Source organism: Sesamum indicum, linkage group LG13 (genome assembly GCF_026168435.1).
Source record: "Sesamum indicum cultivar Baizhima isolate 11 linkage group LG13, ASM2616843v1, whole genome shotgun sequence".
In the NCBI taxonomy this organism is placed as follows: domain Eukaryota; kingdom Viridiplantae; phylum Streptophyta; class Magnoliopsida; order Lamiales; family Pedaliaceae; genus Sesamum; species Sesamum indicum.
Genome location: NC_142669.1, coordinates 9,929,605 through 9,946,422, shown reverse-complemented (window position 1 = coordinate 9,946,422; position 16,818 = coordinate 9,929,605). Strand labels below are relative to the sequence as shown.

Sequence of the window (16,818 nt, the reverse complement as noted above, 5' to 3'; positions counted from 1 at the left end):
AATATTAATTTTTTCAATTTTATCATAATAAAAAACTTCTCAAAGAAAAATTTAATTTGTTCTCATGAATGTGTTGGAAACTTGATATTTGTCAATCTAAGTGAAGTTTTAGGGATTGAATGAATGGGGTAATTTGAATTTGATCAAGAATTTTAGTCGTTTTGGTATAGAAAAGCCTGTAAAATGAGCACTAAATCTGTTTAAGACGACACTTGTATTTGTGTAATGTAACAATGATATAATGTGCATTCTATCAAGATTGTAAATATCGTACAATTACATGTATTGAATATTGAACGAGTGAATACAGATTATTGAACATTTTGTATGATATTCAAAGCTTCATTGGCCTTCACATCATTAATTAATGTTGATATTGGAGTGCCTGATCATTTTGCAAAATATTACAAAGATAAAAGGAATTCAACTTTAAATTCATTTTTGGCAATTCTTTAGCTATTTTTAGTATATACTTACCAAATCACGATATATTTCAAAAACACCATGAGGCCCCGCGTAAATATTGAAGCAACATGTAGAGAATCTTATTAACTATCTATCTCAAAATACAATTGTTTGGGCGAGAAAATCCGACATATTATATTGTTAAAAGTTATATGTATTTCTAAAAGAAGAAAGGCCTTTCCGGGGAGCTAAAATGCAACCCATTTATTCTTGGTTTGGTTACAAAAATGAGAAAATGGATTTCGTATGGGTATGAGAAAATTGTACCCATATCGATACTAACCATGTAGATATCAACACAGGTCGGACATTGTGTTTAGCACAGGTACTGCACATTTGCTTAGTTAGACAAGAGGAAAGGCAGCACAATTACTTGACTACGCAAGAAGAAAAGACAAGTTTTCATCTCCTTCTTAGTGGAAAGATAAGAGGCCATTCATCATTGTAAGAAAATGCTAACTAAGGTTGCCCTCCTCCTAAGAGGATCTCTATCATTAATACTGGACATGATATAACTTTATACATACCGTCGTACCTCACAGACTATAAAGCTTTCCCTGCCAAATATATAAACACCAGTAGCCATCGGTGATCAAAAGAAAAGACCCCTCCTACAGTTTGTTCCAACAGCACTACTTCCAGGGTACTCTATCCGAAAAAGAAAACCATAGCAAAAATTGACAGGTGAAAGCATAACTACGCATAATTTTACTTAGAATAATAGATTCCATATTTTCATATTGGCAAAAGATTCCCTTCACTCATCCACAACATTCACGAGTTCGTACTCAACGAGTGAGAGATTGTTATCTTCCTTGACTTCAAATGTAGCAGGTTCAGTGACCTCAATGCGGCCCCATTTGTCGACAGCCAGCCTCATGGATCCCTTGAACATGTCGATCTTTGCATTTCGCAGGACAGCAGTAGTTCCAGGCTTCAACAGATCAACTGAGAATAAGGAAATATATACAAAAACAAATGAGTCATTCACTTGAAGTTCTTGTAAAATAAGGAGATCCAAAATGTATAAACCATGCAGAACCACGAGTCTATTACTAACTAAGAGGAAAAGGATGAGATATGGAATTCCAAGTATTAAGAAAGATGATTGGATATTGAGGCAAGGGCAGCAAGACATCTTCAGACATTTTATTTTGAGTAGAAACACTAGCGGCCAGTAAATACAGAGCAGCACTGAATATTTAGCCAAACAATGTGAACCCATCAGGAAGAAGACAATTTGAAAAGACTGGACATGAAACAATCATTAGGAAGGAACTGGAATAAAAATTTGATCCATTATGATCCTGAGTTTTAATAGTAGCACATTCAAATCCTAACCCATCTAACATTTTAATAAATAATTATACCTATAATTACAACACTGTCCTTGTTACTGTCTTTGGTTAAAATGCAACCCTTTTGTTAGTCAACCAATACATCGTCATTTTAACTACAAACAAACTTCCTAAAGTACCATCACGTATTTTCATGATATCACATAATTCCGAATGCATTTCTAAATTTGAAATTAAGAAGGAAGATATATTTAATTATCCATAATAAAAGGGAAGGGCGGTATAGTTGACCTAATGGGCTACTATTTTAAACCTAAGTGGTCCTTGCAAAACTGGTACCTATTCTCTTTGCTTTGTCTTTTTCATTACTCCCTCTGCTTTGTCTTGTGAGAAGAAGAGCATTATTTGGTAGTGAGATGGTTGCAACTCCAACACGTTAGACTCGACAACTTACATAAGACCTTCTTAACTATGTGAGAGAGCTTCTTTCTTTAAACAGCTGTGCTTATTATCTGAGATCAACTTGATCACAGACAACGAAATAGTCACAACCCCCTAGAAAATAGTAAAGTAGCTTTTCAGTTTTAACACAGTTTCTTCATAAGCTTTTAACAAAAACATTGATAGTAAATTAACCTTGTGAATAGCACCCCAAAAAATGACAACACATAAAATTCTACTCATGGTATTGCTCTAGTGAATTGCCCAAACAGGAGTAAACATGCAGCATGCCCATAGACAGTGATCATTACCTTCACATGAACATTCGAATTTATCATCCAATACATTTTTCTTCTAGTAAACAATCTGTGATCATAAATTCATAGTATAAAATCATAGATAACCTTCAACTTATTATAGCGTAAAACTCAATAAGTACGTTGCCAACATCCTAATCTCACATGGAAATAAAATTTCAACCAAAAAACAAAGAAGAAAACGAGAAGGGAAAAACAAAATTCCAGCATTTGAAATTCCGAAGACCATGAGTCCACGATCCATCACGGTACCACGAAAATCCAAAGGAGAAAAAATAAACACGTAAAAGTTCCAACACGCGTATACTCACCAATCACTTCATTTTCTTCTCACCTCCTTGTTTCTGCAATTTTCCCGTACTTATAAACAATAGTACATACGTATACGAATGTACGTACGGAAGCACCATACCGTACCTTGTTCGTTACGTGCAGTGAATAGGATGGAAGCTGTATCATCGCCAACGAGGCACTCAGCAATGCGGGTGTTGCGGAGGTGTGGAGACGCTGCTGCGCCCTTCTGCAGCACCGTGTTGGAGTTGACAACCTTAACCACCAGCGTGTGGCCGTTGGTGCCGGGCTTCAAGCTCTCCACCTTAACGAACACCGGCTTCCTCAAACCCTGACCACCACCATTATCCGCCATTTTTTTCCGATCGCGAGGAGAAAGAAAACCCTAGGAGGAGAATCGTGTGCGCTGGTGCAATGATGACGGTGAAGATTCAGAGTATGGTGGCGTGATTGGGGGGGTTTAGCTTTGCGATTCTTCGGAAATTGGATTTGGGGTTGTTGTGTAGTTGGGGTTTCGAAAATTTGGGTTCCGATTCAGTGGGGTGGGGGGTGGGATCACGAGGACACTCAGCCCATTCAGCTTCTGCCAAATGGCATTTCCGAGCTGTCACCTTAATTTCCTGGGAACTATAACAAACTCTTGGTTCGATTTTTTATATATAATTTAATGTAATATAAATACATGTATTTATATTTCACGTGGGAATTAGGGTTTCTTTGTTCTTCTTATTTTATATAATATTTATTATAATTTGTTTTATTACTTTTATATTATTTAAATTCTTTAAGACATTAATGTAATTAAATAAAGAGATAATTATAGTCTACTCTTCTGAGATTTAGTGTAATTATACGTAAAGTTTTTGTAGTTTGAGAAATTAAATCTAATACCCCTGAGATTTATTCATTTAACAAATTAGTCGTTCCATTAATATAAATTCACTAAATATACTAATATTAATAAAAAAAATTAAATAAAAATTCATATATATCCTTGATTGACATATTACTGATTTATTGTAGGTCAAATCTTTTTTTCGGACTAAACTATTCTTATAATGATGAAAATATGAGAATGATTTGATCATAAAAAGATTTATTTGACTCATAATAAATCAGTAATATATCAATGAACGGTATATATATATATATATATATATTTTCTGTTAATATCACAAAATTCAGTGAATTTTTACTAACGGATGGGCAACTTTGTTAGACGAAACAAACTTAAAGGTGCTAAATGTAATTTCTCAAATCATATGGGGTCTACATGTAATTACACTAAACCTCGGGGGAGGGGAATGTAATCACCCCTTAAATAAATTATATATCTACAAGTTATAATCTATGTTATATATATATATATATATATAAAAGAATATCTAAACCCATAAACGACAATTAGTGATACCATCGTGTTAGTTTTTAAGTATGGTAATTATAATCCTACAAAAATTATGAAATGGCGGTTACCTTTTTTTTTTTTCTTTCTTTCTTTTTATTTTTGGCTTGAAATGTGATTTATTGGCTTATATATTTTATTCTTATATATGATATATAAAATATAAAATATTATTTATTATATTCAGCATGGGCGGTGTGTCGCGATGGTTAATATTATAAAATAGAACTTTTTATCTTACAAATTTTAAATACTCAAATTTACTTTATACTTTATTCCTTCCCGTAAAAAAAGATCGACATAATAGTAATCTTAATATTTTTAATAACCTCACGATATTTATAATTTACTTTTTAATTTGTTTATATTTGCTTATAATTTTGAGAATAAACTTTATTATTTTCTTACTTCGATTGTTATTCTTTTCTATATATATGTACATATATAGAAATACATTTTCTCAATTTTTAATTTAATCAAATATTAATATATAATTTTGGTGATGCAATTGTGACATTACACAATTATAAATTAATAAAAAGAATATTATAATCATCAATTTCACTTAAATAAAAAAATACGTGATTTGACACTACTAACAATAAAAAATTACTGAATATATTTTCACTTTCATACAAAAAAAAATTATGCTAAAACACAAGAGTATATTTTCAATAAAAATTTGAAATATCAAAATAAGAAGGAAACTAAACACATAATTGCCCTTTTGTAATTTATGTTGAATCCTTTACTTAAAAATTTTATAAAGAAATAAAACACTCTTATCTACATTTTAGTTCCAATCTTTTATTTAAATTAGTGGTAGATGCACACTCGATATAAGTATACAACGAGTACTATAGTTATAATATAGGGTTAATTAAATTTTGTCATTCAAATTATGATCGTTTTTATATTTGGCATCAGAACTTTTTTTTTTTTATGTTAATTTATGTTTTTAACTTAATGAAATTTTGCACTTTGCCATTTATAACTATTTTTCTACCAAGATTTTCGTCAAAAAAAAAAAAAAATCACACGCAGTGCACATGTAATAATTAAGGGTTATCTGATGTGATATTTTTTACATATGTACAATATGTGATGTTTTCCGACAGAAAAAATCAATAAAAAAACAATCATATATGGACAGATGCAAATTTCACAAAGTGAAAATGATAAATTAAAAAAAAAAAATTAGATGCCAAAGTGTAAAAATGAGTATAATTCGTTTAGCAAAATGTAATTTACTCTATGATACATATACATATATTTATGATGCCACTTATTAATAAATTGATCATACAAATCATTTTAAATAAAAATAGGAATGATTATATTTACATTTCCTGACACATGATTTGTTTCTATAAATTATTTATGCATTTTGGATAATTATACAGACACTCGTCAGAAACATCAACATCAATCATACAAATCAACGCTGATTTTTGAAAAATTACACATACACCCCAAAAAATGTCGACACCTTGACACAAACTTACCCTACATTTATGAATAGTTTCTGTAATTATACAATATGCAATGTAAGATAGACCATAAATCAAGAGCATAAATATAATTATCTAAATAAATATAAATGAAATCGTCTATAACAAATGATAATTGTATACAAAAAATAAAACTATTTTTCTTTGTAAAAATATAAGACTGGATACTGAATAAAAATAGAGTGCAGTATTCAACCTTATATCTTTACATCAGTGAAATTTGAACAAAAAATCTCAACTTCACCAGTTAAATTAAATTTCATTGGTTCTATTTAATTTTCATAAGAAGTAATCAAGTCAAAATTATAACAATTATTTTCAATATATACCTTATTAAGAAAAGGGTTATTTACACTTAGAATCATTATAAAAATGTAAAATTACACTTCTTCCAAAAAAGTTATAAAATTATACTTAGACCTCATTTAAAAAAAATTATCCGTTTACACCAAACACTCTTCCATTGAGGTTTAAATGGAAAATGCTAATTTCGACAAAAAAAAATACATAAATTTTTAATTTTATCTCTTATTTAACATTCCCCAATAATAATTTTATCCAATAACTATAATTTGAAAGCAATATTTTCTTACAAAAAACCCTTTTGATTATATATATTACATTCACTCCTTTCCAAGTATAAAATATTATAGTGAAATATTGAATGGAGGGTAAAATTAAAAATTAATGTATATTTTTGACAAAGTCAATATTTTTCGTTCAAATCCTATATATAGAAGGTCAGATGTAAGTAATGAATTTCGTGTAAGTATAATTCTGAAATTTCAATGGAGAAAGTATAATTCGTATTTTTAAAAGGGCGTAACTGTAATTAACCCAAAAAGAAGTAGAAAATATACGTTTATTATACGTTTCATCAACAAAAGACACATCCCGATTGAACAAAAAAGATGACAACACATAGTCTACGGACTGAATTTTCTATTTCAAATTCTGTCACACATCACACATAAACAATGGCTTCCATTTTCCAAAACCAACATAACATAAATGCAAACTGCTTCTTTACTCTGTTCTTATTGACAATTCTTCTATGCGGAACTCTACCAATAGTCCACAACCATGAGGGAATACTTTTTGAGCATACAGAAGGCAGTGACAATGTTGATAGCATGCAGAACGGAACGACTCTACGACAATCAGAATAACGTCCGTCCTCCACCGGAAGTCGAACACCGTTGAATCCCTACATATAAGGAACTGGGAACCTTTGCGTTTCAGGGCCGGTGACCATGTCTTCCCAAAGCAAATCCGAAAGTGCCATTGTCAATTCTCCCACTTTACCTGTAGCAGAAACCATATGAGAAAGACCTTGAGCAACAGATGAACGAGTGAATATAGGACTATGCGTGTATTTAATGCACAGCAAGGGGATAACATAGTTGGATTAAGAGAAATGAGGGAGAAAAGGTGACAATATGCTTAAAATGTAATGCAAATGACTGAGGGTTGTTTTTGGATGGAAGGATTTGAAGTCGACACAACGGGAGTTTAAGGAATTGAAATTCGCGTAGGATGAAATTATTCAAACAAACTTAATGGATCTGCTATTATGAATTTTCAACTCTTTAGCTCCAAACCCGTCAATCCAAACAGAACCAACGGAAGATAGCTAAGAAACAAAAGTTGAAGCAAATTACCGTCTCCGATAGGCTTCTCATCCCACATGATGATTGGCAATAATGGAAGTGTGCTTCCGACGTACATCATTTCTGCAGATTCTTTAGCCTCTTCCACAGTCAAATTTCCAGTTCTCACACTCTTCAGTCGGCCTTCTTCGACCAACTTAGGTGCTAGTTGAAGAAGCCTCAAAGCCGTGCACCCACTTAGGATCTTATCAAAGACTGGCAAGACAAGCTCTTTCTCACGAGTAATAAAGGCGACATTTACATTTGGACCCTCTGCAATATAACCTTCCTCGTCTACCCATATCGATGCAAATGCACCCTTATCCTCAGCTTCCATCTTTGCAAGGACATTTGGGAGGTAGTTTACATTCTTCATTGTAGCAAAGAGGGGCGATTTCATCGGGATTTTAGATGTTATTACTTTGACTCCCTCCTTGCACTGCGAGAAGTCTTCGTCTATGACTACTGCATAGAAGGCAGATGATGGGCATCCAGCAGGAGAGAGTAAGAAGTCCCCTGGCCCTGCACTTAACCAGTATCTAAGCGTTCCTTTCCGGCAGTTTGATGCAGCTGTAAGTTGAACAAGAATGCTTCGAAGTGTAGATTTGGGAAAGGGAGAAATGATTCTTGCTTTTGATGCTGATCTAAGAAAACGGTCAAGGTGGACGTCCAACTCGTAGAGGTATCTGCAAAGCAACAACTACTAAGTCATAACCTACTAGAAAATAGAACGCGACGAAGCCAAACACATCAAAAGTCCAATCATTTCAATTGCAAATCCTTCAATTATAACTCCTTTTAGATGGGCTATTAAGATAAAAACCGATGATTTCTTCAAATTACAACCCAAAGCATTTGCAACCAACAGAAAATTTTGGAAGCCGACTCAAAGACTATATTCGCCTCGAGAAGATCCTTCCCACAAAACCTTAACTGAAATATGATCAATATGAATTGACAGGTGACAGGAAATAAAAGAAAAAATTACCCATCAAGAACAATGGCCGTGTCAAAGACACCGTGTCCACGATGAACCATGTGATCATCCACCGGGATAACCATCATTGCCGGATCAAGAATAATCCCACCAAATACACTGGAATACATTGCTGGGTAGGGCTTTGGCTTTCCCAACCACTTCTCTTGTAGATTTGAGAGCAACTAAACATCAAAACAGCAAAAGGGTCATACTCAATTGCAAGAAAGAAACTATTTTGAGATGGATCCAAATGCAGAAATATCATTCAAGAAACAAGTCAAGATATAGATAAACCTTTTAGAGACTCATCCCAACACATCAAGATTTATTTCCTTTACCAGTATATTGCTATTTCAATCTTTGGGACCTTAACAGAGATATCTACCTTACATGCTCTTAATGGCAAAATCTCTAAACTGCTTCATATGTTATTCTCGGCAAAATTACACTCATAGTCCCATAGAGTAGGGGGTCAACAAATTTGGTCATCTGCTTTACAAAATTTTCAAAATAATCCTAAAATTTAAAAAAAAAAAAAAAAAACTCAACAAATTTAGTCTCCTTTAAAGAATTTTCAAAATAGTCTAAAAAAATTAAAGAAAACTCGATGCATTTAGTCTTTACTTATTGGGTTTACCATTATAAAAATCACATAAAGCATGTGAACGTAAAGCAGCCGACTAAGATCGTTGATCCCCTGTCTATGGGACTAAAAGTCTAATTTCGCGTATTATTCTCCAACACCATCACCCATTTCAAAGAATAACTTGAAACAAGTGAAGAAACTCATCAAGCAGCAGGCAAATACAACTCACTGATCAGACAAGACTGAAAGGAGAAGATCAAGAAAATGTTTCAAATTCAAAACCAACCGCACAATTAGCAATCAAACCACTCTCATGATACTAAAATCAAGACTGCAGAGATCACCTCCGACGCAGATGAAAACACATGGACTTTAAACTCTTCACCATTTCTGTCCGCAATCACTGCAAGCAGAACAAAACCCAGAAACGAGTTAACTCTAAGTCAGCAATTCCAAGAAATTCGGGCAAAAGAAAAATTACCAGATTTCTCATTGCAGGAAGTCGCCATAGAACCAAAAGCAAAACAGAGAACAGCAATTCCGAGGAAAAAGGTCTACAGATTCTGAAAAGAGTGGGAAAAAGTGGTGTCACTTATCGATGAAATGATGTTAATCAGGACAAAACCCATCTCCATTTTTCAATTAATTCTTTGCATATTATATGCTTGTCGAGGTATATATACAAGCAGATAGTGGGCTTCATTCACGTCCAAGCAGCAAGACGGAAGCTGATGACTCGGAATTTTGTCTTGTACCTTTTACGGCAGTAGCGTCCGCCATCATTCTACTATCAACTTTGCCTATTGGGCTGTTAGATAAAAAAAATAGTGCTTTTTAAAAAGGGGTAATTATAATTATATCCCCTAATTTATAATTTATTTATACAAATCACTCACATTCTTTAAAAATTTATACATAAAAAATATAAATATTATTTATACAATCATTATTGATTTTAAAAAAATTACATATACACCCTTAAAAACGCCAACATCATTACATAAGTTACTCATTTTTTTTACAGTTATGGATAGTTATTATAATTATGCAAAAAAATATGAATAGTTTGTGTAAATAAACTATAAATATAAAACAAAAATATAATTATCCCTTTTAAAAAGATATTAAATCCCATATATGGTCGATAAAAACTTGTTGTGGCTACTCTAAATCAGAGAATGTAGCCAATTGTCGTTATTCCATCAATCAACCATATAAAGTGACGAGCTCTGAATTCTTGTCAACGCTCTACCACAAAATTTTTCGTATCGACAGTTAAATATTTTTCTATGTTTCAAATATATTATAAATAAATAAATTATATAAAATAACAAATTACATTTCAAAAAGAAAAAAGAAAATTAATTTAAGTTATTCTTGACATATTAAAAGAATTGATGTGGTGGTGTTAAAATAACATAGAGTCACTTTTATAAAGAAAAATAAAAAATAATTACAATTAATTTTTTTAAGTAATATAGTTACGAATATAATTATCATATTTAAGATTTAATACTGCAGTACCAATAACCAGCGTCTGTCAGTGTAGAGAATTTATTTTTTATATTAATATAAACGAAACAGAAGAGAGATGTGAGTTAATTATTTTTTAATTATAAAAAAAAAAATTTATTTTATCATAATTATTTTTAAATAAATAACAAAAACATGACGAGTCGTGATTTCAAATCGCGACTCGTCATTAAATAAATGCCAGAAAAATGCAAAAGTTCCCAAGTCGGGAAACAAAATCCCGACTTGGGAATTTTGCTTTTTTTTTTTTTTTCGTTCAAATTATTATTATATAATTTAATTTATATATAATTAATTTTAACAATATACTAAAATCCAAAATTAATAAAATTAACATTGTATTAATTTAAAAAATTACAATTAAAAGTACAAATGTAATAGTTATTTATTTTGTACAATTGTAAAAAATTACATTAAATACAAAAAATATTTTGTACAATTGTGAAAAAAACAAAAAATATACAATTAATCCTGGCTACCCGGTACTGGCACATCCGATTGTGTTGAAGAATTTCTTTGTTGTGCTTGTTGTCGTGCACGCCTTTGCGCCCAATCCATCTCATTGTGAATACGTGTTGTTTGATTTCGACCAGGGCGCGAAGAGATGCGAATAGTAGGATCGTGGACCAACTCAAATCCCGGTACATCCCAATAATCTTCGGAATGTACAGGTTCAAATGACTTAGAATATGTATTCTTATAAGTCATTATATCGTAATAATCCTTCACCATTGATGCAGCATTAATCATGAATGCAGCGCATACCTTTTGAGCGTGACTGCAAGGTATACCAAATTGACTCCATTTGCCGCAAGAACATTCTCGGTTCGCAATTTTGACAACATGGGTGTTGACTCCATGTCCACCGTGACGTCTTGTAACAACCGAGGCGGACTGTTGGAACTGATGGAATTTGGTGACGGTATGTTCAACAGAATTTTGATGCCAACGTGTGAACATCTTATATGCAAAATCCGTCCACAGTTGGTTGTTGGTCAACATTACAGTACTTCTTGCTAACCTCTCACGGAAATAATGGACACTTCGCTGAAACGTCATCTCAGCAATTGCTGTCAACGGTAGGCGGCGAGCCCCTTTCAATACTCCATTTATGCATTCCGACATATTTGTCGTCAGAATTCCGCATCGCCATCCACCGTCATGTGATGCTGTCCATTTTTCCTTGTCGATCCTATCTAACCACTGAAACGCCTCGAGGGACTGTTTCTTTATCTCCTCCATAGTGCGATTGAATTTTCTAATCTGATATTCAGAGCCAGCTCTCCAACAAAGATCCTTCAACACGACATTTTTGTATTTACTGTTGAAATTGGAACACACGTGCCGCAAGCAATATCGGTGCACGCCGTTAGGTGGCACGAAATCCGGACATTCACGTACAGCTCTTGTGATACCAGCATGGCGGTCAGAAATAAGGCAGATACCCCGTCGCCCTCGTATAATGTGTCTGCTCAATTGTCTAAGAAACCACTTCCAAGATAAAAGTGATTCTTCATCGACAACAGCAAAAGCAAGAGGAAGTACCTGTTGATTTCCATCCATGGCAGCAGCAATCAACATCTTGTGCTTGTACTTTGTGTATAGATGGGTCCCATCTACACTGATAAGGTTGCGACAGTGTTGGAACCCTTCAATGCACGGCTTGAACGCCCAGAATACGTACCCTATCACATATGCACCGGTTGATGTGTCGCGGGCTTTATGTTGCCATTCAACAATCGTTCCTGGATTATATTTTTGGAGAGCTCCCAAGTATTTGGGTAGCTTTTGAACGGAGCTCTCCCATGTGCCATAAACCATCTCACGTGCCATTTTCAAACTGTACCATGCCTTTTGATATGCTATATCGTATCCGGTATGGTCTTTCACAGTCTGGATGACATGCTTGATTCCGTACGACGGGTTGCATTTTACATGTCCTAACAATAAAGAAGCAACATATACTCTATCTAAATTACCGTGTTCGAGGGACATTTGATTCAATATACATGTATGGTCCCCTCCGTATTTTGTTATTGTCCACCTTCCCATTTTTGGTTTGTAAATGCCTCGCAGCTCCCATCTGCACCGCATAGCTGCAAAAAATAAAGACGAATCAGTCGAATAATTTTGTATGTTTAGACATATACGACAAAAAAATATATATATTTATATTATCGGTGGTATGCCTACACAATACTTTCCACTTGGTCTTTGAACTCTCAGGTACCCAATACTCGCGTCGGGCATGTCGTATTGAGTGATCTTTCACCGCCTCGATTAAAGCTTCTTTATTTTTGAAAAGCATTCCCACATCAAGTCTGCCTTCGTTTTTGTCATAAAATTTTGCATACCTTAAGTTCGGTACATCAATGGAATTCACTGGTACCTCCGGGAATGTTTGTTCAAAAAATGGTATGGAGCGGTAAAATGTTTCCTGAGAAGTTCGTTGTGCCGTAACCGGCTGAGAGGATGTCGACGTACCTTGTGCAACATTTTCGGCGACAACATTTATGTCAACATCTTCGTTTCCATCCTCAGGTGGAATTGGATAATCCACTTCATCCGGTTCGGAAGCTGCATCTGATTCATTAGCCAGGCTGTCCGCAATAGGGTCTTCTGGCTCGGCAATGTGTTGTGCAGAAGTTGGTATAAAATTGGAGGTGGATGGAGTATGTGAGTGGGTGGGCTCTGTGTAATTAAGTTCAATATTATCGAGCCCTTGTGTGACAGACACCACATTCGGAGTATAACAATCTGTATCATAATGTGATGTGCCTGCACCAAAATCGGGGTTAGAAGTACCTGCACCAAATAGGATTTTATGTCCGAGCGTGTCCAAGAAATCCTACACCAAATAGGATTTTATGGAGTCTATAGGTGCGGACGCCTTCAATTAAATCAACACCTCATCACTGCATTAGTGGAGAGGTGGCGATCGGAGACGCACACCTTCCATTTCCGTGTAGGGGAAGCCACAATTACCCTACAAGATGTACAAATAATTTGGGCACTCCCAATAGACGGCGAGCCGGTGACTGGAATTGATTTCGACCGCACAACACAACAATGGCAAGAATATTGCCTGACTTACATAGGCTTTAGCCCGGATGCAAATGTGTTGAAGGGCTCGAGATTACAGACATCGGCAATTACATCTCATTTGTCGGCGGTCGAAATTACATATAATACTCCCCAGGCTGTCGTCGTCCAGTACGCACGTGCCGTTGCATTACTTTTATTTGGGGGATTGATGTGCCCAGATTCCTCAGGTAACTATGTCTCATTACTATATCTTTCAAAATTAGAAGATATAGAAACCGCGAGGAACTACAGTTGGGGGAGTGCTGTGCTGGCATTTTTATATCGCGAATTGTGCAATGCCAGCACAAAAGGCAAAGCGGCAATTGGTGGAGCGCTGCAATTGCTACAGGTAATTTTGACTTAAAAAGTCTTACACGTTTTTATTTTTTTTTTGCTATTGATATTCATTAATAACACATATTTGTATTGTTCGTGTAGATTTGGGCGTGGTCACGGATTACGCCACTTTGTCCTGGACTTGGTGCCCAACGACTATTTATGGGCCAAGTGCAAATGGACAATAATCGCTGGCTCCCAGCAGCACCATATGGTGCTACTTGGAATTGTCAGCACACTTTCACCACTACAGTTCGGGGAACTGTACGAGTAATACGAGAAATTTTGGATGAGGTGCAGGCGGATCAGGTAACTAAATTTTAATATTATTCGTATATTTATACCGTTTCCTTAAATTCATATTAATTTACATCTTTGTTTTTATTACAGTTCATATGGCAGCCGTATGACATGGACTCGGATGTCATTATGGCTTACGCCGATGAATTGAACCCCCAGTTGTGGAGGTCATCTGTTCCGTTAATATTCTACGCAATAGTTGAAATGCATCGTCCCGAACGAGTTGTTCGCCAATTCGGGATGAGGCAGAATGTACCAGAATCGACGGATACCCGTGATATGAGCCTCCATCAGATTTCCCGTAAAAATCACGCGGGCGCAGATTGGTCTCTGCAACACATACAATACATCAATAGATGGCAAAGACGATATGACACGGTTGTACATAGGCCACTCATTTCTAATAGAAGGGAAACAGAACGAGGTTATTGGGAGTGGTACTACAACATAACGAGAAATTTCGTGTCGTCATCTACTGATAGACGTGTGGAAAGCGGGTACCAACCTGGAGAAGCACCTATGTTGCAAGTTGTGGTACGTTATTATATACTATTACATGTTTTATTTTATATATATTTTTAACAACACAAGGCTAATTATTTTTCTACACTTTTCAGGCAAATGAGGTGAATGCCCTTGAAACTTTATGTCGATCTAGACCACCAAATATCGAAGGATATAGTCAATTGGTGGATAGATTTGAACATGGGTTACATATTATCAGGGAGGCTATAACCCAACAGCCACAACAAATTGCTTCTCCATCCGATGATGCTCCCACAACATCCCACAGGCAAAGAAGAAGTTCGAGCCGAATGTCAACTGGTTCAGTTGAACGTCGTGATTTTGGGGTGGATATAGCTGGTCCTTCTACAGTATATCCACCTCAAGATTATTACGTACCTCAACCGCCTCAAGATTATTATATGCCTCAACCATCTCAAGGTGATTGGTTTCAATCGACTCCATATATGTCAAATCAAACACAAGATTTTTCTCTTGACCTTGGTCTTGGTTTTAATCAACCATATACACAAGGATATAATATTTCACCAGTTTCATTTCCATCATTTGGTGCATATCGTGACAATGTGGAGTCAAGTTCTGAAACATCAAGTCGGTTTGTTGGGGAAGAAAATGAGGCGCAAAATGACCCAGTTCAAAATGTGGGCGAGGAAATTAGAAGACCACGACGTCAACGCCACAGACGACATTGTGGAACGGGTGGATATTTTTGATATTTGTAATTGTATAATTTAATGTAATTTTTTACAATTGTACAAAATAAATAACTATTACATTTGTACTTTTAATTGTAATTTTTTAAATTAATACAATGTTAATTTTATTAATTTTGGATTTTAGTATATTGTTAAAATTAATTATATATAAATTAAATTATATAATAATAATTTGAACGAAAAAAAAAAAAAAAGCAAAATTCCCAAGTCGGGAAACAAAATCCCGACTTCAAGTCGGGATTCAGGATCCCGACTTGGAGTCGGGATTTTGTTTCCCGACTTGGGAACTTTTGCATTTTTCTGGCATTTATTTAATGACGAGTCGCGATTTGAAATCGCGACTCGTCATGTTTTTGTTATTTATTTAAAAATAATTATGATAAAATAATTTTTTTTTTTTTTATAATTAAAAAATAATTAACTCGCTACAACTCGCTACAACAAATACGACAAAGCTGCGCGGCAAATTGGAATTTTGCACTCTTGCTGATGACAAAGAAAGTGAAGATATCGTCACTCAAAATTTATTTAATTTGTTGATGTTGGCAAAAAAAATAAATAAAAGGTCATATTTATTTTGATTGACTTAGTACTGATTTATTATAGGTCAAATTCTACAATATAAGAGAAAAATAGGAAAATGATGCAACAGACTAAAGTTTAAAAGAAGTACTACAAAATGGGCGGAAAATTGTTATTTTTTCTCCTTCAAATGAAACTTTTATTAACTTTAACGGTTTCATTAATGAAAAGACTGAAACATCAAAATAAATAAACAACAGTTTGAGAACTAAAATTGCAATATAAAGTTTGTTGAAGGACCAAAACTACATAACTGACTATATTTGAGGACCAAATAAGTATTTATTCCTTTGTGTAAATAGATTATAGATAATGACGTGTAAATGTAATTGTCCTTTTAAAAAAATGTTGGATCCGAGATAAGGTCGATAAAAATTGGTTGTGGCTACTCCAGATCAAAGAACGCACGTGTCGTGGAAATATATTTTCCCCCAAAAATTTGTCCGACACATAATAAATTAGTAATAAGTTAATCGAACTAAATATAGATTTTTATTCAATTTTTTGCTAATATCAACAAATTTAATAAAATTTGACCAGATGGTGAATTTATATGCTATATAAAAATCAAGTTAGGGGCACTAAATATATTTTTTTAAATCATAGAATATATATATATATATATATATAATTCTATCAAACCTTAAAAGAGGACAGTATAATTATCCTATATTTTAATTAAGGAAATATTCTACATATGACATATAAATGTTAAACGGAATAGAAAATATAATAAGATCTAAAATACAACATTCAATTCGTGTTATTAGGAAATTGCAACCTTACCCTCAAATCTATTG

The 16,818-nt window shown here is 34.1% G+C and overlaps 4 protein-coding genes across 4 annotated transcripts; 1 reads left to right on the top strand and 3 right to left on the bottom strand.

The window, feature by feature from the left end:
- Positions 1–921: 921 nt before the first annotated feature.
- On the bottom strand, positions 922–3,338 carry LOC105176970 (uncharacterized protein At4g28440). Its single transcript, XM_011099972.3, has 2 exons — positions 2,939–3,338; positions 922–1,413 (listed from the first exon to the last, which is right to left on the bottom strand). Exons 1-2 carry the CDS (start codon positions 3,165–3,167, stop codon positions 1,223–1,225), a joined length of 420 nt encoding a protein of 139 aa, XP_011098274.1. The 5' UTR covers positions 3,168–3,338; the 3' UTR covers positions 922–1,222.
- A 3,238-nt stretch (positions 3,339–6,576) lies between these two features.
- On the bottom strand, positions 6,577–9,678 carry LOC105176971 (D-amino-acid transaminase, chloroplastic). Its single transcript, XM_011099973.3, has 5 exons — positions 9,424–9,678; positions 9,287–9,345; positions 8,366–8,538; positions 7,390–8,063; positions 6,577–7,033 (listed from the first exon to the last, which is right to left on the bottom strand). Exons 1-5 carry the CDS (start codon positions 9,449–9,451, stop codon positions 6,936–6,938), a joined length of 1,032 nt encoding a protein of 343 aa, XP_011098275.1. The 5' UTR covers positions 9,452–9,678; the 3' UTR covers positions 6,577–6,935.
- A 1,262-nt stretch (positions 9,679–10,940) lies between these two features.
- LOC110011260 (uncharacterized) lies at positions 10,941–13,217 on the bottom strand. The gene is made up of 3 exons (XM_088876855.1): positions 13,211–13,217; positions 12,830–13,058; positions 10,941–12,558 (listed from the first exon to the last, which is right to left on the bottom strand). Exons 1-3 carry the CDS (start codon positions 13,215–13,217, stop codon positions 10,941–10,943), a joined length of 1,854 nt encoding a protein of 617 aa, XP_088732981.1.
- An 82-nt stretch (positions 13,218–13,299) lies between these two features.
- Positions 13,300–15,433, top strand: LOC148784492 (serine/threonine-protein phosphatase 7 long form homolog). Its single transcript, XM_088876854.1, has 4 exons — positions 13,300–13,908; positions 13,998–14,204; positions 14,277–14,729; positions 14,813–15,433. The coding sequence occupies exons 1-4, from the start codon at positions 13,300–13,302 to the stop codon at positions 15,431–15,433; spliced, it is 1,890 nt and encodes a 629-aa protein (XP_088732980.1).
- Positions 15,434–16,818: the final 1,385 nt, after the last annotated feature.